This window comes from Vigna unguiculata, chromosome 3 (genome assembly GCF_004118075.2).
Source record: "Vigna unguiculata cultivar IT97K-499-35 chromosome 3, ASM411807v1, whole genome shotgun sequence".
NCBI classification, from domain to species: domain Eukaryota; kingdom Viridiplantae; phylum Streptophyta; class Magnoliopsida; order Fabales; family Fabaceae; genus Vigna; species Vigna unguiculata.
Genome location: NC_040281.1, coordinates 3373802 through 3396104, shown reverse-complemented (window position 1 = coordinate 3396104; position 22303 = coordinate 3373802). Strand labels below are relative to the sequence as shown.

General features: G+C 28.5%; 1 protein-coding gene across 2 annotated transcripts; it reads left to right on the top strand.

Moving 5' to 3' along the window:
• Positions 1-1175: 1175 nt before the first annotated feature.
• LOC114178515 (general transcription and DNA repair factor IIH helicase subunit XPB1) lies at positions 1176-8573 on the top strand. 2 transcript variants are annotated; one of them, XM_028064470.1, is made up of 20 exons: positions 1176-1396; positions 1484-1536; positions 1607-1676; positions 1796-1955; positions 2065-2287; positions 2383-2439; positions 2938-3078; positions 4038-4118; positions 4282-4369; positions 4922-5259; positions 5342-5417; positions 5507-5700; positions 5939-6102; positions 6194-6266; positions 6566-6679; positions 6909-6989; positions 7109-7168; positions 7717-7800; positions 7876-8018; positions 8119-8573. In XM_028064470.1, exons 1-20 carry the CDS (start codon positions 1387-1389, stop codon positions 8213-8215), a joined length of 2307 nt encoding a protein of 768 aa, XP_027920271.1. In that variant the 5' UTR covers positions 1176-1386; the 3' UTR covers positions 8216-8573. The 2 variants fall into 2 exon arrangements, with proteins under 2 accessions (XP_027920271.1, XP_027920270.1); XM_028064469.1 differs by having other exon boundaries at positions 1208-1396; positions 1604-1676.
• Positions 8574-22303: the final 13730 nt, after the last annotated feature.

Sequence of the window (22303 nt, the reverse complement as noted above, 5' to 3'; positions counted from 1 at the left end):
AAAAAAAAAAAAAAAGAGAAACTATTGAGTCATGAACCTAATTGTGACTTTTGCATTCGTTTTTAGAATTTGTGAAAGACGACCTTGACAAAAAAAAGACCTCACTAATAAAAAAATATAAAAACTCAATTAAGTTAAAACAAAAATATAAAAACCAAATTACTAATTAAATATTTTATTCTTTCAAATCCCATGAACATTAATTTAACCAAAAAACATCACATTAATTTTAATTAACAGAAATTCAGCTCAATTAAATTAAAAACAAATATAGAAATCAAAATAAATAAAAGTTCAAAATATAAAAATCAAATTATTAATTTTTTAATAATAATACTAGATATTATTTCTAATGACTTATAATTGATCGGTGTCATAGGAAAATTTAAAATATGTTGAAATTGTTAAAGTTTAAATCTAACAAAGAAAAAACAAACACTATTTAAAAGACAATGTTGGTCCAAATTATAATTAAAACGTATTTGAATGTGATGATCTGACATATGGTTATTGCTAGAAATTAAGGTGAGTCAGATTTATGCCCTTTTTGAGTTATCATCACACATTTCTTCATGATGGAAAGCAAACCTCTTGCAACCACGTCATTTTGAATCTTCCTTGCGTTATTTGATTTTGTTCCATTTTTTTCTCTCTCTTTTTCTCACATCTTTTTAGTGTCTTTTAAGATTTCAGCTTTCTTTTCAAGATTTTTTTCCTCAATGAATTATGCTTTTTTGACAAAAAGAAGAAGAAGAAGCAATACAAGTATATCCAAGCTTAATATGTACTAACAAAAAATAGAAGGAACATCCATGAAAACTATGTCCTAGTATGCAAAATTTGTAACATTCTTACTCTAAATCATATATAAATTATGTAAAATTGCATTGAGTTAAGAATTACATTTTATTTCCGAGGAAATTACATTTTAGTCTCTTTTTTTTCTCTAGAAGAGGACGAGTATATGATATATTCACATGAGAATATGTTATTGTCCACGATAACTACTTCAATTACATTTGTATTTTTTTTTGTAAATTAAATCTACTTTAATTTTTAATTATTAAATGGTGATTAAACATATTTATAGAAATATTATAATATAGTATATACTGTAAATCAAACTATTCCAACGAATTCCCAAGTGAGGCAAGTAACTAACTGAAGTTTTGGGCCGGCCCAAACTGTTGGGGGAGCACGAGACCTGCACCGTCTTCTCCATCGCTGTTTTTATTAGCGGTAACGAAGCAATGGTTGTTAAATCAGCAGATTCGGTCCTCTTTCATTCTTGTTCTCGATTATTGCAGTATTTCACAGGGAAAGAAATCCTTTTAACAATCAACAACTAAACCATAATTTCATACCCTAACACAATCCATCGGAATCATGGGATACGGTACTTCACCATTCATACAAATTCTATAATCCATCTGAGATCAAATGTATGTAATAATATTAATCTCTTATAATTTGAAATTCACAGGTGAAAAAGGAGGAAGACCTCCGTTCAAAAAGTTCAAGGCCTCTTCTAAATTCGTTAGTTCATCTTCGATTTGTTTTTTTCTGTATGTGTTAAATTTCGCGTTCCTAACGCTTCTTGCAGCAGGATGATCCTCGAAAAGGATTTGTTGAAGATGAAGAGATATATGGCGGCGATGATGCATACGACGATGACGGTAATGTTAATTTATGTTTAAAAGAGTTACTTATCCGTAGGGTTAGTTCTTGAGCGTTTTTTTTTTTTTTTTGGATTGTTATGTGTTTGATAATAAATCGAGGCTTGCCTCTGAAACAGAAGGGAAAACCAAGGATTTTAGCAAATTGGAGCTGAAACAGGATCACACCAATCGCCCTCTGTGGGCTTGCGGCAATGGCCGCATATTCCTCGAGACTTTCTCGCCTTTGTACAAACAAGCTTATGATTTTCTCATCGCAATCGCTGAGCCTGTTTGCAGGTAAAAGTTTTTAGTACGAGAAGGAGAAATTCAAGTTTAATGTCATATTCAGTTGACGGAACAGCATTACTTACGTGTTTGATATGTGGGTTTTTTTGATCGATAATAGGCCGGAGTCTATGCACGAGTACAACCTTACTCCACACTCGCTGTATGCGGCTGTTTCTGTTGGTCTGGAAACTGAAACAGTTATAAGTGTTTTGAACAAGTTATCCAAGACCAAGCTTCCCAAAGAGATGATTAAATTTATACATGATTCTACTGCAAATTATGGCAAGGTGAAACTCGTGCTCAAGAAGAATCGCTACTTTATTGAATCTCCATTTCCAGAGGTATAAGCATGATGCTTTCATTTTTTTCTGCCATATTCTTGAGTTTCTCTTCTAAGTGGTAAGATTTAATGTGTCCATCGTACCATATTTGGCAGGTATTGAAGACATTGCTCAGGGATGACACTATATCTCGAGCAAGGATTATTTCAGAGGTTTGTGGTACATTCTTTTTTTCTTTGTATGTGGAGCTAGAGCTTGTTTGGGGTGGCTTTGCTTGGCCTTGTTGTGTAATATCCAGATAAATATAGTTGGATTGTTCCTTACATTAGCCTTGGTGATGGGTACATAAATATGTGTGTTCATGGTGCATTATCCTTATATGTTCTCATATTCTTGGCTGATTTGTTACCCTGCCTGTTACTACATTCATTATTTCCATGTATTAGTGGGGCACAATTAGATTGACCTTCTTTTTACTGTCTGGTTTTAATTTTGATAATGCTAGTGCATACTTCAGAAATTCTACTAAAATGCTGCACTGTCATATTGAATTGGTTGCTCATACGTCTTTTCATCTTTTGTAGATTTTTCTGAAAATTATAATTTTGTTTGCGAATTGCTTTTTCTAACATTGCCGATATTATTGTCTTCTTGCTTTGTGCATTCCAATTGCTAACCTTTCACAAATTTCTGTTTATTTTTTTTACTAGAATGTAAATGGAGATGGATTTACAATAAGCAAAGCAGCAGGTGAAATTGAAGGCACTCATGATGAATTGCTAAACGAAGCAGAAGTGGCAGCGGCTGCAGAAGAGAAAGAAACACATTCATTTGAAATTGATCCTTCTCAGGTAATATAGCTGTGAGCTTTCAGACAAGATTGCAGGATTTTTCTTAACACTCTTGCTCTGTATCTGTTTGTTTTTTCTTTTATGTTAGAAGTACAAAACCCTTTAATAGTACCCTTTTTGTTTGACTGATGTCAGATATATTTTTATTTCAGACACTGCAAGGACACATTGCCTAGCTGCATTTTATAGTTTTTACTTTTATTTTTAAACTTCTGTATCAATACGAATTGGAATACCATAACATTTAGATAAACTTAAGCATTTTTATATGTTAAACGAATCAATCTCTTGTGATTATGAATTTTATTTTATGTTTTGTTTAGATTAATTTTGCATGTATTATAGCTGTGCTATGTTCTATGATTTTTGAAATTTTCCATGTTTCTTTGTTCATCTTGTATCATATGTGTGTCTTGTGTTTCAAAATTTAAAAAAAATGTCTTTTTTATATATCCATGGTATTTAGATTTTACATTATATTCCCGAGGCAGACCTCAAAATTGTATCAATGATTCGATATTTTTGGAGGATTGATGCCGGCTGAGGTCATTCACATATCAGAAAAAGAAAATGGATATTTAAGAAAATATAAAATGAATAAATACATATATTACAATTAGAACTAGATGTATGTACTTTTTAATGCTACATTCTTACTTTACGATTTAGCTCTGGCACTGTTTGAAGTGCTTTTAGTTGCCAGTGATAAGTGTTAATTCTTATTGCAGTTAGTAGTGCATGGTTTGTATTGTAGAAGTGTCCAATACTTTAACAGCAGTGCCAAAACATTCCATTAGTTTCACTACAAGAAGCCTCTAAGAAAATTAAAATTTTGTAGAAAGATATGACGGCTACTTCCAGGAATAGACTAGATTGCTATCATAAGTCACAAGAATAGAGTAACTAGATTTGCTTTGCATCAAACTGTTCTATTAAAATTTTCTCTGATTTATATACAGGTTGAAAATGTAAAGCAACGTTGCTTGCCAAATGCATTAAATTATCCCATGTTGGAGGAGTATGACTTCAGAAATGATACGGTGAGTAATGCTTTATGTACATGTGGTAGCAGTGTGGCTAAAAACTTTTCGAATTATAATCAATATATTTACTGACGTGTTAAAATCTTTTAAAATTTTCATCATGGGGTTTAAACTTTGTTTGTGACTCATGGGGTATAATATAACTCTTTCATTGTTGCAGGTGAACCCAGACCTTGACATGGAACTAAAGCCTCAAGCACAACCACGGCCTTATCAAGAGAAGAGTCTCAGTAAAATGTTTGGAAACGGTAAGAAGGTTGACAACATTTGCAAGGACACATGTCACGAGCTGTTCACTTTTCCCATGCTAAATTTAAGAGTGCCCATTAACTATTATTTTAAATTTGATCAAATTTACTTGGATTATTTGTATTGAGATCTAAAACATACCATTCTAGTTTTTCATATGTTCTAGACTATAATTTTCAACTTCATTTTAAAACCAGTATGTTGTTAAGGAAAATTGAAGTTTTATGCGAAGAAAATTTGCAGACTTCAGTTCATGTTTTAGAAGAGTGCAACATTTGGTCAATGATTTTTTTTTTTTTCACTTGGAAGCCATTAGGAATGGGATAGCTACTGTTTTTTTTCTTTCTTTTAATAACTAGGGTATTTGATGTGCTGGTAGCATAAATTAAATTTAAAAAATCATGTTAAAGATAAGGATTAGACTGACTTATCTCTTGCATAGTTAAGTGTCAACCTTCTTCATGATTTCAGTAACATTAATGTATGCTGTGGGTAATTGCACATTTAAATATAAATTATTTCTGAGTTCAATTTATTGTCTACCATTCCAGGCAGAGCAAGGTCTGGTATAATAGTTCTACCTTGTGGTGCTGGAAAGTCCCTAGTTGGTGTTTCTGCAGCTTGCCGTATAAAAAAGAGCTGCCTTTGTTTGGCAACAAATGCTGTTTCCGTAGATCAGTGGGCTTTTCAATTTAAACTTTGGTCAACTATCCGAGAAGAAAACATATGTCGATTCACATCTGATAGCAAAGAGAGATTCCGTGGTAATGCTGGAGTTGTCGTGACAACATATAATATGGTTGCTTTTGGTGGTAAACGGTCTGAAGAATCTGAAAAGATCATTGAAGAAATACGAAACAGAGAATGGGGATTGCTCCTCATGGATGAGGTAGTCACGCAACTTGAAGGTTATATACTCCTTACCTGATGGGGATTGTTCCTTATGCATTATGTCTTGGCATGAGTAACAGGTGCACGTGGTTCCAGCCCACATGTTTCGAAAAGTTATTAGTATCACTAAATCTCACTGTAAACTTGGGCTCACAGGTATACTGTTTTGCATTGGTTTGTGGTTGCTTTGATCATGAACATAACTTTCCCTACTAAAAGAGAGGTCATGACTGTTTAAATTGCAGCTACACTTGTCAGAGAGGACGAAAGGATTACAGATCTAAACTTCCTGATTGGTCCCAAGCTGTACGAGGCAAATTGGTTAGATCTAGTAAAAGGTGGATTCATTGCAAATGTACAGTGTGCTGAAGTATGGTGTCCAATGACAAAAGAGTTTTTTGCCGAGTATTTGAAGAAAGAAAACTCCAAGAAGAGGCAGGCAAGTCCACTTGAAACACTGTAGATCTTTGAATTATTAAATTTATGGGTGATTATGTAATACAGGTTATGCAGAAAATTGGATTATTTCTTCACTAGAGTGCATGTTCTATGAAAGTGGTTTTGAATTTTTATTATTTATGAGCTGAAAAATATTTTCATGATAATTTTTACTCAATTTATTTGTAGTTTACTTGCTTGAATTCACTCATCTTGATTGATGATCTTTACATCTACAGGCACTTTATGTGATGAATCCTAATAAGTTCCGAGCGTGCGAGTTTCTCATAAATTACCATGAAAGGGCACGTGGTGATAAAATTATAGTCTTTGCTGATAATCTGTTTGCTCTCACTGAGTATGCCATGAAACTTCGCAAACCAATGATCTATGGTGCTACAAGGTGCTAAGGGCATACATTTATTTATTTTTATTGGAAGCTGTAATTTGGGTTAGGCTGTTTTTGAACCTTATATTTTATGTCTTGTGTATAGCCATGTAGAGAGGACAAAAATTTTACAAGCGTTCAAAACTAGCAAAGATGTAAATACCATATTTCTTTCGAAGGTACGTGTTCCTTACTTTTTATTTTGTGGCTTATTTGTTTTACTATTATTCAATATGACAAATAATATACTGGTTTGGCATCTTGAGCCATGAATATAAACATTTGAATGGGTATATGATTTTTGTTGGGTTACTTAGCATTTTGCAATACGCAGAGCTAGTATGTTATATTGCTGTCTGCTATGCTGCTTCCCCTAGTTCCTGTTGATATTATTAAGATTGTATGGTATTCCCTGTTAACGTCTTAAAGAATGGGATAGTTGGTAACCTAATCCTCGCATGCTTTCTTATATTCTCAGGTGGGTGATAACTCAATCGATATTCCTGAAGCAAATGTGATAATTCAGATCTCTTCACATGCTGGTTCAAGGAGACAAGAAGCCCAGCGTCTGGGTCGTATTCTTAGGGCAAAGGTCAGTTTCCAAATGTTTCAACATTTATTATTGTTTCTGAGTTGCGTCTTTAAGTATGATATCTCATTGATGTCTGTTTACCAGCCCTGTGGATTGAATTTTAAAGTTCAAATGATGATTGACTGTTTGTGGAAATTCAAATTCTCTGCTGCATGATTTTTTAGTGTCTGTCAGTAGTGCTTATGCTTATGGGGTTGTCTGACATTCAAAATAATGAATTGAATGCCAGGGAAAGCTTCAAGATAGGATGGCTGGGGGTAAGGAGGAGTATAATGCTTTTTTTTATTCCCTTGTCTCAACTGATACCCAGGTATTCATATATGCCTAGTCATTATTCATTCATCGAGTCCTGCATTCATTGAAAAGTAAGACTTGAACTATTATACTGGATATTTATGGTGTAATGTGCTTTGGTGTGCTTGTGTGCAGGAGATGTATTACTCAACTAAGAGGCAACAATTTTTAATTGATCAGGGTTACAGTTTTAAGGTATTTTAGGTTAACTCCATGCTGCATTTCTAGTTATTTTTCCTTGAGACACCGTTTGTTCTCTGTATTTAAATTTTATGTGTTCGATGGGATGGGTGGTTTTCTGTCTTGGAATAAGTTAGAACGAGCTGAATCTCCTTATGATAATGTTTCTGTTTTTCCTATTAATACAATTTCAGCCAGTTGCTCCTTTGCTGTGATGTTCTTTGGCTACAAAAATCTCGTGTCCTTAAAATATACTGTAAAGCAGTTGTCAAGTATTTAAAGCACTTGTGGATGATTCTAAGCTTTTGTGTGGTGTATGTTGTCCTTCCTATATTACAATTACCTTGTTTTTTTGTGCACATAAAGTGCTCTAGAAACACATTATGTAGAAACTGACTCATATATTTAGACTCGATCTCAGTCTAATAAATAATACATTGTCATCCCCCCTATTGCAACAGCAGTCCCGATGCCAATCTTGATAATTTGTAATTTATGTCAGCCTCCATAACTTCATTGTCAAGTTTTCAATCTATATATGCTTATTCGACGATACTTGACAGGTAATTACAAGCTTGCCTCCTGCTGATGAAGGTCCTAGTTTGAGCTATTATCATATTGAGGATCAATTGGCGCTTCTTGGAAAGGTTTTTATCTTGATTCCCTTTTTACTTAGAATCAAGAGGTTGATTGGAAAATAACTAATCTGCATCTATTATCAGGTTTTGAGTGCTGGTGATGATGCAGTTGGATTAGAACAACTGGAAGAAGATTCAGATGAAATAGCTCTTCACAATGCTCGCCGCACGCATGGATCCATGAGTGCAATGTCCGGTGCAAAAGGGATGGTTTATATGGAATACAGGTAGGTTTCTCATTGTTTGCCTGAGTGTGTAAATTATCTCGAGCTCAAGAATGTCTTTTAGATCTTAAACCTTGATATGTTAACTTTCTTCCCCGTGCAGTACTGGGCGTAACAAAGGCCAAGGACAGATCAAGAGCAAGCCAAAAGATCCAGCGAAGAGACACTTCTTATTTAAAAGAAGATATGGCGCAACCTAAATGGTACACCTGCTCTATATAAACGACGAAGAATGTGTCGTCTTTTTAAGTACTATATCAATATAATCAAATACACAGGATTTTCAGCCTTCCTATATGCAATATTGATTGCCTTTTTCGTCAAAAATATATGCACAGAAATCATTTGATGCTCTGAAGAAGTCATAATGCATATATTCCACTGTTCACCATAAGCTCTTATCTATGTATGTTAAGAAGAGAGAAATTGAGATCACGTTTGTTTAGACCATAATAGAAGTATTTCATTAAGAAAAATGTAATTATAAATATTCATATATTAACTTATAATGTAAAAATAAAATCAATATAATTAATCATAACATCATCAGTTACTATATTTTTTAGATTCTCACATATCTATAATATTCTGTTACTCTTCTTCTAGTCATAGCATGCAGATTATATGCATTAAGCTTGTTCTACATATAGGTCCCTTAGCATTTGTATATTTACTTGTTTGTCATGAGAATTAGCAAGCTCAATTTTTTCTGTGATTTTTTGTTTGATAAAATGAAAAATAACTGTAGTATGTTTCGTCCTTTTGCGAAATATTAAATTTGAAGCGATATGTATATCAACCTAATTATCATTACTTTCCTAAATTTTTATTACTGAAACAATTGTTTGAGTCACATAAGCACCAAAGTGACTGCAGATATAGCTCAATTGATGAATCAATTTGCATTGTCCTTTTTTAGTAATACTCGATTAATCAATCTACATTGTCCTTTTTTTTTTACATGCTACCCATTATGGAAACCAAAATCAGTTGGATAAATCCCTTTTTTCATCCCTAATTGAGATGGTCAATGAAGGAAAGGCAAATTTTAATACATGTATTATGTTTTATTAGATTTCCATTTCAATCTTACTTTTGCGAGGTCACAAACTGGGTAAAGTATCCTATATAATTTGAGAAATATTAATAATTCAAGAATGACTTAGAATTTAATTTTATATATTTGTTTTTTATTTAAATACATGATATTGAATTTCAAAAGAAATAAAAATCTATATTTTGATACAAGTAATTTATTTTATTTTTTGAAAAATAGAGATATTTTAAAATTATTATTTTTAAATAGTTTTAAATGATTTTATTGAAAATTAAAAAGTAAAATATAAAAAATATTCAAGATATCCATAAATACTTACAGATATAGAAAAATCCGTAAATATGTTTTACAGATACCTTATAAGATAACTAGACATATTTTCTAAAACAGGGACGCGTACTCCCCCAATTGATTTATCAAGAATCCATGATTGACTTTCTGAACTATTATATATATTTTTAAAAATGAAACATATTATGTAGGTTTTCAGTGTCTTTTTTAGGTTTTTAACATTAAAAAATGCAATATATTTTGTTATTAGGTTATTTTATAATTTCAGTTTTTGTAATATTGAAGCAAATTATTTCCACATGAAATTTAGGCTAAACTGTTAGTAGGTTTTTAAATAAAGTTGGCTATTGTTTTAGTTTTGTGAGAAAGGTACTTAGAACTTTCCTTGTCAACTTACGCCTAAACAGGACAGATTCTTATTTTTAGTTGTTTATTTCTTGCGCGTGTGTTGTAGTATTGACCAAAATCAAATCACAATAACTCATTTTCTCGCTTTTAAAAGTGGATCATATATAATACATTTAATTTTTTAAGCTATGATCATAGAACTTTGTCTATTGAGAACCTACTTATTTAATAAACTTTAAAAGTAAATAATAAATTTCATCTTTTTATTAGCTATGGTAATAGAATTTTGTTTACAGTATTTTACTTAACTGTTTTGGACCTATTTAAAAAACCCCACATTCATATCTATAAAGAAAGGAACACAAAGGAAAAGTAGACATATTTGTTTGAGATTACATTAAATGTGTCAATATTTATTTTCCATGTATGCTTTTTCAGAAACAAATATGAAAAATTATAATAGACCATAATTTTTTTTTTCAACTCCAAGTGGTATAAATGTATAAATGCCCTCTAATATTAAGAGCTGGATTTATTCCATTGTTAAATTTAAAAATATTTTAAAAATTTGTTTAGTAAAATCAACAAACTAATTACTAATTTATTTAACCAGTTTATAAATTACTCTAACCAACACAAAAATATATAATGAAGTACTCAAACTAATTTGTTTTAATTTATGTTACAAAATATTTTAACCAATTTATGGTTTGTAACTTATTTTATTTTATTACTATTTCTTTCTATTTTAATGTATATATATATATATATATATATATATATATATTATTATCATTATTATTATGTACTCTTTGTTTTATAGAAATAATTGATTATTTTTAATATTTATTAAATTACTTTTTTAATTTCTCATGTAGTTCAATTAAAAAAAGTCAACATTACAAATTAAAGTAACTAAAGATATGAAAATTTCACATAATAAAAATTATAAAAAGTAAATTTATTGTAACAGTAATTTAAATTAAATTACAATTATACAATGCCATTTTGTTATCTAACAAAAATAGAAAGTTTATTCATATATATAATCAAACTAATATAAAACTAAACATTTTTGGACCAATAAATTAATTTATCATGTCATAACTTAGTTTAAGCAAACTATAAGATATTTTGAGTTATTTTTGTTAAATGCACTCCCATCAGAAACTGCATAGTAGGAGGATAGAATCACTTAACTACTATAACAAAGGCTTCTAAAATTTTAAACTCAACCTAAGCTACATTATTTCATTGAATTGATTTCAATCATTAACTAAATAATCAATAACAAGTTTGTGATTATATTCATGATTTATATATGTAACTAAGTAACATATTTATTACCTTTTTCACACCTAAAGTTATATATATATATATATATATATATATATATATATATATATATATATATATATATATATATATATATATTTATATTATCTAAGTTATCTTGGAGGATCATAAGTGTAATAGAATAATGACAATCTTATACTATAATATATTCCCCGGTCACCAACTAGTACAACTGCAGAAAATTCTCTATCAGTGGCACATGAAGATATATAAAATTAATAATTTACTTTTTGATTTTTGTGTTGCGTTCAAATTGATGGAGTTGTTCCACAGCCGCAGTTAATCATCACTAATTGTGTCACTGTTTGTTCAATCAATATAGATGGTGGATAAATAATTTTATTTTTTAAACTAGTCGTTAGAGACTCTGCATACAGAAATATATCTGTTAAGAAATCTTTATATATATATATATATATATATATATATATATATATATATATATATATATATATATATATATATATATATATATATATACTGTGAAAATTATTTTAATTTTGGTGCCTTGAGAAAACCTTTTTTGAAGAAATAAATGTAAGATTAATTAGGTCATTGTGTGACTTTCAATTTATTAAATAAATAAAAGATCTTATTTCATATATGAATTGTAAAATGTGTGACAATTATATATTTTTTTAAAAATTTGGTGTAGCTAATTTTGTTATCAAGTTGTAATTCTAATGACCGATTTAATGTTAAATCAATAAATATTTTGTTACCAAATTACAGTATTCAAGGATTAATTAGCATTTTTTTGCCCATTACTCTCCTTTTTAATAAGAATGAAATTGATAGCATCTTATATCCTTGTAGTTTTGTTAATGAGTAATTTTGATCGTAAAGAATTAATTGTAGACCTAGTTTTCCGATGTATGCAAAATTAAACAATTTCAATCAATGAATAACATTCATTTAATTCAATTGATAACAAAAAAGTAAACGGTATCTACGAAAGTGATAATAGTTGTCAATTATAAATTTGAATTTTCTATTCAGTGTTTTCGTGTTATTTCTTTAATGTGACTTTAAAATATCGATTTTAATATTTTAAAATATATTAAAAGAAATTAATCTACTAAAATGAGTATATTTTAAAGACGTGACATATTGACAGCGCACGAAATGAAACAAAAAAAAGATCTGGACCGGTCAATTATTCATTCATCAGCTTGTTAATGGTTAAGATTCACAACGCAACAAACTTTAATAGATGTTATTCTAAAAGATGTATTAATATTTTGTTAATAACTAAAGGATAATTAATGATAGATAAAAATTAGTTAGTTTTAGTAATTTAAAAAGGGTTAAATATGTTTTTGTCCCTTAACTTTTGGTAAATTTTAGAATTAGTCAATTTCGAAACTTTGGACCAATTAAGTCATTTATCTTTCAAAATACGTGAATTTATTCCTTTTAATCAGATTTTGTTAGATTTATTTAATGTTTTGTACGCATTTCAGGATTGTATTTGAGATGTTTATACTGTTTGACATATTTTTACTTTAATATTAAGTTAAATACTATTATGAAACGCGCTTAAAATGTCAAATAGACTTAACAAAAATTGATTATAAAATGATTAAATCCACATATTTCGAAAAAATGAATGATTAAATTGGTTCAAAGTTTCGAAATTGACTAATTTCAAAATTCATTAAAAATTAAGGGACCAAAAACATATTTAATCCCATTAAAATCAGATAGAAATTTAAAAAAAAATTGAATGTACTGAAATTTACAAGGACTAAGTGAAATTAAGTGTAAAAAAATATTTAGTGAGACGTAGGTTATAGGTTTTGAAAGGAACGTAGTTGAAGGTTGCGTTTTGTGAATACTTAAGACGTTGGTGAAGGAATCTTGTGTTTTGGTGTGAAGAGCTAGGGTTAGGAAGATTTAGCATTTGACTACTTTTTTGGGACATTCTCTATGCTTTTAACCTTTGCCTTATGCAAATTAATTTGTAGTTGAATTGAATCTCATTCCATAACAACAACAAAAACCACTCATTACAAACCAACTATCTTCAACACAAACAATTAGTGCTCAACCTTCCTTCATTATCATTTGTTAATTTTATTTTTTTCCAATGCAATAGGGTAAAGTAAGCAAGGTCAAAATTTGTTAATTTTTATTAAAAATATGAAAATACAAATATGATTTTAAGTCTTACATTAAAATAACATATTAAAAAGATGATTAATGGGTAGGTGCTTAATAAAAATAAAAAAATTATCCAAAATTATGTAAGACTCTTAGAAATAAAAATGGGTTTTGTTGTTGTATTGGGATGAATTCAAATTTGAAGACTAAAAGTGATTAATCATAATTAATGTAAATCCATTTCTAGATTCATCTTATCACGAATCCCAATAGTTATGTGAAGATTTGGAAACTTGAAATATTAACATTTGGTCCTATTAATATAATCTAAAATGGAGAAAATGATGACATATGCTTAAGTATTAAAAAATTATTAAGACAACTTGAACACTTAATCACACTCATTTAATTAAAGGTTCATTACAAAAACTTAGGGTTAAATATGATTTTATCTCTTAACTTTCGATGAATTTTAGAATTAGTTCATTTCGAAACTTTGGATCAATTTAGTCATTTATCTTTCAAAATACATGGATTTAGTCCTTTTAATCAAATTTTGTTAGGTTTATTTGATGTTTCGTATGCATTTCAAGATTGTATTTAAGTTGTTTATATTATTTGACACATTTTTGCTTTAATATTAAATCAATACTATTATGAAACGCACTTGAAATGTCAAATAAACTTAACAAAATTTGATTAAAATGATTAAATTCACGTATTTCGAAAGATGAAAGACTAAATTGGTCTAAAGTTTCGAAATGGACTAATTTTAAAATTCACGGAAAGTTAAGGGACAAAAAATATATTTAACCCAAAAATTTATTATAAATACAAAATACATCCAATTCATTCATTTTACACATCTATATTTATTATTGTACCTAAATTATTTACCTCTCAAAGTTGAAACAACAACTTGATTAGGACAAAAGAGAAAGAGAACATTCGATAACATTAAAAAAAAATTGTATTGTAAGATGATTGAGGTACAAATACCAATTTTCCAATCATAAGTAAGAGGGAGAATATATGTTTGTATGTTTTGTAACATATGTACACCAATTGCCTTTAAACTATTATTTCACAGACAAACTTTAAATACCATTTTTGTATTCACTAGTCATATTAATACTTAATACGTCTTTACGTGATGATTAATATTTTTAAAAACATTATTTACTGCTTTCGTTGAGTTTCTCTTTTAAATGTTTTTTTTTCGTTCGTAATAAATAAAACTAGAAAGTTTAAAATATATAAGTTCATCTTTGTAAAAAACTACGGTGTTTCATTTAAATCAACAACATATGATATAATTAGATACATTTTTAAAAATAATTTTGACATTTTTTGAATTTAAATTCATTTTAGTAGGTGCGAATGAAAAATATTTATAATAATTGACTATCCAATTTTATTATATCTTCAAGATATTTTGTACTATTTTTTAGAATAGTACAATTTAACAAGTATCTAATCAAAAGTACTTAAATTTCATATCTAATTTTGATGTTTTCATTTTTTAATTAACTTATACTAAATTGTAAAACATATTTGAAGCAAAAACCTGCAAAAAATAAAACACATTTAACCTCATAATTAAATGAACTGAATTAAACGACTTACAATTCAAAGAAACTCAATTTTAAAATTTGTATAGGATGTGGGTTGTGGTTTTGCAAGTGGGGAGAGGGATCCAATTCCAATCCTTTTTTTTTTTTGGCCAAAAACTCATGCTAACTACAAGCATAATTTTTCCACTTTACTCATAGGTAATCTATCACACATTTTTTACAAAGTTAACTTACATATATAACAAATAAAATAATTATTAAATTATTAAATTATATTTTACTTCAAACAATATATAAAAATAATAATAGTAAAATAAAGGATTTTATTTTTTAGTTGAATTTTTATGTTTGTTCTTTTTTATTTCTATAACTTAAATTATTTAAAGTTACACTATTTATTTTTAATTTTAATATATGATGTCAAACATAAAATTATGAGAAAAAAATAACGAGGTGAATAAATTATTTGTATATATTTTTCGGTCCTGTATACATTTACAATATTATTATATTTTTAGCTGACTCACATAGAGTTAAAAGCTAAAATCTCCGAATACAAGATCGACATTAAATAAGAAAAATAATATATGAGATATATTATTTTTGAAAAAATAAAATTCATATTTACAATAACAAAATTCATTAATAATATTTATTTTTATTTTTAAACTTAAAAAACATAAATATATGTTTCCATACGAAATATAGTGTTCATCTTTAACATCGATCACATAATCAATAATCTGATCAACCATATCAGAAAGTTTTCGGTGAGATCTGATTAGAATATATTTCGGGTGTAGGGGCATAGCAGGTATCCCGATCATTCGATCTCCTAACCGATCGGGGTACCTGCTAAAGAGACTCTAATGATGCTTAGGCCAATAAGGTTCGTTTGGTCCAAATAATTAATGTTGTAATAAATGTGAGAGAAAAGTTCTCACCAACTTACCTTTGAGTTTTATTTATAGTTTCTTACATAGACCTTTGATTATGGTTGCCTTAATTGAGGCCCAATTGTTTTTTTTAAACATGATTACTAACTTGTTTATCCTAATTACATAAGTACTTACTTATCTTTGTCATCCTGACGTTGTCATCTGGGTGGTACCATTAGAATGATTGACCGATATGTTGTTGATGCACATATTTTCATATTTTCAGACTCACAACTTTAAAGGTTGGCGGACAGATCGTTCAACTGTGTCTCACTTGTCATCGACCATTAGTCGTTGACACATAACGGTCTAATGCTCGGCATGTTAGGAATTCAAGTGAGTCTAAGTTCTACATTAATCAGAATTGAAAAAGTAGAGCACTATATAAAAATAAAGACCCATAAACTCATTGTCTTAAGGTTTTGGGTTGAGAGTGGTGTTAATGTCTTATATGATTGAGTTCAGGTCTCATTGATATTGTATCTCCCCAGTAACACCCCTCCTTAAAAATCTAACACGGCATATGGCTCGCGCGACATTGATGTCTAACGCAGCTCCATGATCTCCGGTGTGGTTGCCACGTCCAACAAAATTAGGTTGTTCATTGACATATAATTCCATAATTTCCAGAGTAATCAGTACATCCTGGAAGATTTTGTTGACTCCAACTGATCAGACACTATACAAATTTTTTTGGGCACTAATTGACTCTTTGTAAACTGATCTACCCCTACGGTACAGAATACATATAAAAAAGAGTTATTTGTCCTAAAATAAGAATGGGTAATTTAGAATTGTTTACGATGTCACGGTCAACAAAATTTATGAAATATAAAACTTAAATCGTAATAAAGGAGAGAATAAAAAGGGTAAAAAGTTATTTAAAGTTATGTTGGTAGAATAGATGAAGTGAGCAATGTCCTTTTGAGATAGGATAGTATTAACGCAGACTTTGATGATGAAGACCAAATTGACGAGTGCTGGATTCTCCACCCAAGCCAATTCCAATTCAGAGGGTTCTGTTCTCTGCTTAACTTTTCAGTTTTTCCAGTCTTACCCCAGACAAAAGTTCCATCGTCAATAACACCACTTTTTTCTTGTCTGCCAGATCACACATATATTACTATAAAACTTTTCATCTCCACTATGCTCTCGTTCGTGTTTGCACTCCCACTGTGTTTTTTTTTTTTTTTGTTTCATTGCTAATTAATCAAAAGAACCTTCCATGTACCAATCACAACACTTTTCTTCGACTAAACAAAGACCCAGTGGACAACTTTACCAAGCATCCCCAGGAATAAAATTCTTTTAGGGTCACTTCCAATAGGATTAGCCTAAGGGAACCAGCAACACAACCTAATCATCTTCTTATAATCTATAGCACTGCAATGATAGGGTGTTGAAGTGGTGCTGGTCAAAAGTGGGTCTTCAGAATCATCAAATTTTATTACCATTTAATTTCTCATCTTGCTCTCTCCATTAAGGGCATTGTCTCCCTCTATCTCCTATCACTTTCTTATCATAATAGGAAGCTACATAGTTTATCATTATTTAACTGTCAGGGATTGTGCAGATATATGCGGTCTTTCTTCAGTCTTTGTTTTCTTTAACAATGTCTTATACATTTGATGCTTTTGGTTTCCTTTGGTTCCTGTTTTTAACCTTTTCATTTTCAATGATGCAGTTTTAGGGTTTCGATGTTCATGAAATGAAACACGTAATTAATGTTATGGCACCCTTTACAATGAGAAGCATCTCTTTTGCTCTGGCACTGTTACGATGAAATGCCATTCTTTTAGGAAGAGAATATATATATGAAAGCAAAGCATGCATCTAATCACTGTGTTGTTTGTTCTGTGTTCATGATGTTCCACTTTTTTTTTTCTAATTTTCAATGTAAAGTGGTACTGTGTCGGCATCTGGTACATGTAAGAGTTATCTTGAATTGTTGACATACATATATATGTTGTCCATGTTTGTGAGTATTGCTGCCAAAATGGCAGCTCAACACATGTTACCTACTTTATGCCAGCCTTTGATTGTATAATGCATTAATCTTGGCACAATAATTCAGCCATTTTTTTAGTTGCCAATCAATTTGTGCCTTTATGCTCTCATCAACAAAAGTATGCAACTCTTTATGCTTCTTTTAAATTCAAAATTACACAAGAAAAGAGACAAAGGGATCCCTTTATTATATATCTTTCAATTCAATTAACTATTAACAAATATCTGTTTCTTACCAAAACTAAAACTGAATCTACCTTTTATTAAAGATAATATATATACAAAAGAAACCAGAAAGAGTTATCTTTGCCTTACTACTACTACTAGTATACTACTCATTAATGCAGATATAGCATTTAAGTATGTCATATAAACTACGATTTTAAGAAGAACGTAATTTCTAAAAATTTAGTGACGTTTTTACAATTTTTGACAACGCTATGATTTTAGAAATAATCATAATCTATATACCTTTTGAATAAAATTAACTTCAACATTTTTTACTTGATCTGCATATTGTTACCCTTTGCCCTTGCGAAGACCGTCGTTTATAGGTTTTTCTTTCATTTTCTCTTTTGTTTTCTTCTTTTGTTTTCAAGTTCACCATTCGTTTGAAGGTTCACCTTTGGTCATGTTTAAAGTGCTCTTTCTTGTTCTCTATTCAGTTTTGTTTCCTTTTCGTTCAAGTGTGTTAATTAACGAGTACATAATAGTATTAGAGGATGATGAAGCCTAAACCTTAAATCTCTATTTAATGTTAAACACCAGAAACTTTTTTAGGACTTTTTGAATAGTTTAGGTAAGTGAAATAAATCTCTAAAATATAAAAAATACTTAAAAAAATACATTAAATGGTAAAATTTTGAAAATGTTGAAAAACGCATTACAACAACTTTGTAATTCAACACATCTTCATGCAAGGTATACAGCAAATGTTATGATCATTTTAAGTTTTTTCTCCACCAAATCTTTTCAAAACAAAACTTAATGTGCATTGTATACACTCTACAAACAAATATACAATTATAGAAGTTAGCATAAAAAAATTTGACTCAAAAAACAATTTCTACCTATTTTTTCAAAATCATCTAGTAGTTGTGAAAACTGAATTTTTATTTTGATTGTTTATAGTTAATTAATGTTATCCAATGTTGTTCAAACTTGGTTTTAATTTCCAGGTATTTAATAGAGCGTGAAAGATATTAAAATATATTTTTTTAAATAATTCCACAATAAGTTACATCAGATTAGACAAAAAAACCCTAGTTCATTTATGATTATATGTTATAATTCCTTTAATAACCGTAGTCTATAATTATAAATAGACTATGATCCTCTAATAACCATAACTTAAAATCATAAATAGACTATAATTTTTTATGAATGGTAGTCTATAATTATAAATAAGGTTCGATTTTTTCATAAACAATATTATAGACTACGATTTTCAACAATAGTTTATGACCTACTCTTGTTTACTACGTATCGCGATATATAGTTTATTAATCATAATTTAACATCGAAAATAATTATGTTCATATTTATTCGTTATACAGTATTCATATGATAAACAATTATACTTAAGGTAAGTATATATTATGAGTGACATTTTTATAAATATTTTACATGGTTGGATATAATATTCAAATCATAAATAAATAAAAAATCTGTTATCAGTCGATGGACTTAATTGATGATACTATGTTAATATTGATAAAACAATTTCACTGCTTAATTAAGCATAAAAAAATAATATCAATCATAAGCAGCCCACTCCTTCTAGCTAGGGTAATTTTTATTCTTACGTCCCATGGAAAAAAAAAAAATTAATATCAGAATCGCGCTTTGTTAAAGAAAGATTGCTTATGGACTTAAGCAGAACCTAAAGGACATGTCTTCCACTCCACACTTGTGTTTGTTGTGTGCTAAATGATCATTTAGAGCAAGATTTGACAGCACTAAAGTGCCAAAACATAAAATATATGTTAATTTACAACCTTTTATATTTGGAATTTGTTTGACTAATGTTTAATTGGAAGACTGAATTCCACTTTACAAAATTGGTAAATTGAATTAATGAAACAACCATATATAATGATAATAAAATTTAAATGATCAAGGGACGATCAAGTAATTTACAATTTTAGTCATCTATGTATGGCCCAAACTTATCGTTTATATTTTGACCAAATTCAAAGAGAATGTTACGTTATTAGTGAATGGCATATGATTAATAAATATTTTTTTCTTTTGTTTAGGATAATTATAAGTTTGTCCCATACATCGTAATAATATATATATATATATATATATATATATATATATATATATATATGAAATTTTCCTTTTAATATCACATTTATTTAGAGCTGTCAAAATGGACGAGGACCAATCCAATTCATCATGGGTTCAGACTGGATTGAGTTGAAATTTTTTTATAAATTTTAGTATGTGTTAATTTTTGACCCGACCCACTAAAAACTAAGATCACCCAAATTGAACCCGTGATGAGTCAAGTTGACTCACCAACCTGCAGATAAAGAGTCACATGTGTTTTTTATTATGTTGGGCTTCGCATTTGAGTTGATTTGGGTTATTTATAATTTGTTGTTAGATAATAATTTGTATTTTTGTAATTTTGATTTGTATTTGCAATTTAACATAATTTTGGATTGTATTGTAGTTTATTTAGATCTTAGTTAGAATTATAATTTAATTTTTGTGACCAAAGAAAAAAACTGTAGTTTTTAATTAAGTGAACTAGTGAGTCAACATGTTTAACCCACTCATCCGTGGTGGGCTGGATCGAGTTCAAATTTTGTTGACTCTCTATTAAGTGAAACAGATTGGATTGACTAACTAAGTGGTCAACCCGTGATAGGTCAAATCGAGCTGAGCTGGATAGCCGGTTTTAACAACTCTACATTTATCATCCAATATTATTCTTTAAATAAAAATAATTTTACATTAAAATAATTATTTTATTAATTTTATCTTCTAAATAATTTTTTTTCCAATTTTACATTTTTTAAATTTAACTATTTATTAATTAAAAAATTACCTACAAAATAAATAAAAACTATTTACAATTAAATTATAAAATTTATTCATACTTAATTTCATAATTATAAAAATTAAAAATAACAATTATAAAAAAAAACACACACACACACACACATGTCTATCTTAAAAAAAAAAAGATATTTGCATATATGTTTTCACTAGTTACTCTAAAAAAATCTTAATGATCTATACTAAATCTAAAACAAAATAGATAATGTTCTTTTAAAAAAATAACTCATTTTAAATATATTCTAATATAATCAAAATTTCAAGTCATATAAGTTAGAAAGAAGTCCTAACTTACTCTCTATCTAACTGTAATTTCACTAGTAACAACAAAACCTAAAAATCTTAACAGATAATTTAAAAGAAAAAAAAAATAAAAGGATAATAATATTTAAAAGTAAATAATTTAGCACCAAGATTCTAAATTATATATATAATCAACATCATTTAGAATTTTAACTTTTCATTACATTTTAGAAAAAGAAAATATCGCTTATAAATCGAAAATCGAGTCTCATCATATTTTACTATTATAACAAAATATGACCACTTATTGTAGGTAAATATTTATATATATATATATATATATATATATATATATATATATATATATATATATATAATTAGACTGAAAATTCATTTTATATAGATTGTACATTCAAAATTTTAATTTAATTCAAAATTATTTGATATTTCATTCATTTAAACTAAAATGGATGATATTTATATTTTAGAAAAATGTATTAAAATTTAAATGATTTGATATTTTTTTAGTGTAGTTCAAATGTAATATAAATAAAATATATATAATACTTGATAATTTAAATAGCCTTTTATATAAAGATACTCACGATATAATAACGGATGAGTAATAGACATATTTTTTTATTTATCTACTAGTGAAGGAGAGCGCTTCTATATTAAAAAAAAATGGTATTTGCATGATAAATAATAAACTGCGATATACTGTATTAATGTTCTATAAGTGTTTTAGAATGTGTAAATAAGAATTTACAAGAAAAGTAATAATAATAGTTACACACGTAAAATAAAAGCTACAAATAAAATTGCAAACCGTAATAACTTTGCTAAAAAATAATCTTTGCTAGAAATTCTCACACGGGAGGTATTGGGGCTTAATGTGTACACTGATGGAGTCATTATATTCGACAAATTTATCTATAAATGATTTTAAGGAATTAAAATTAATGTAAATAAAATTTTAAAGCGTAGATTTGAGAAATGAATTATGCGAGAGAGTATCTAAATCAAATTCCGTATAAACTAATTTTAATTTTTTTTTAAAAAGTAAAATTTTCATTATTTTTTCTTTTAAAATATTTGGAGACAAGTTGTGCAAACGTATGTACAAAGTAATTAATAAATTTTGATTTCCAAATACTAAATTAAGAATAAAAGATTGCTGAAATGTTTGATTAGTAAAAGGAGGCTGAATGTATAAAAGCATAATTACTGCTTTGTTTAAAATGATGTCATGATTATGGAATAAGACTTGTTTTATATGTACACACTTACACTAATCAA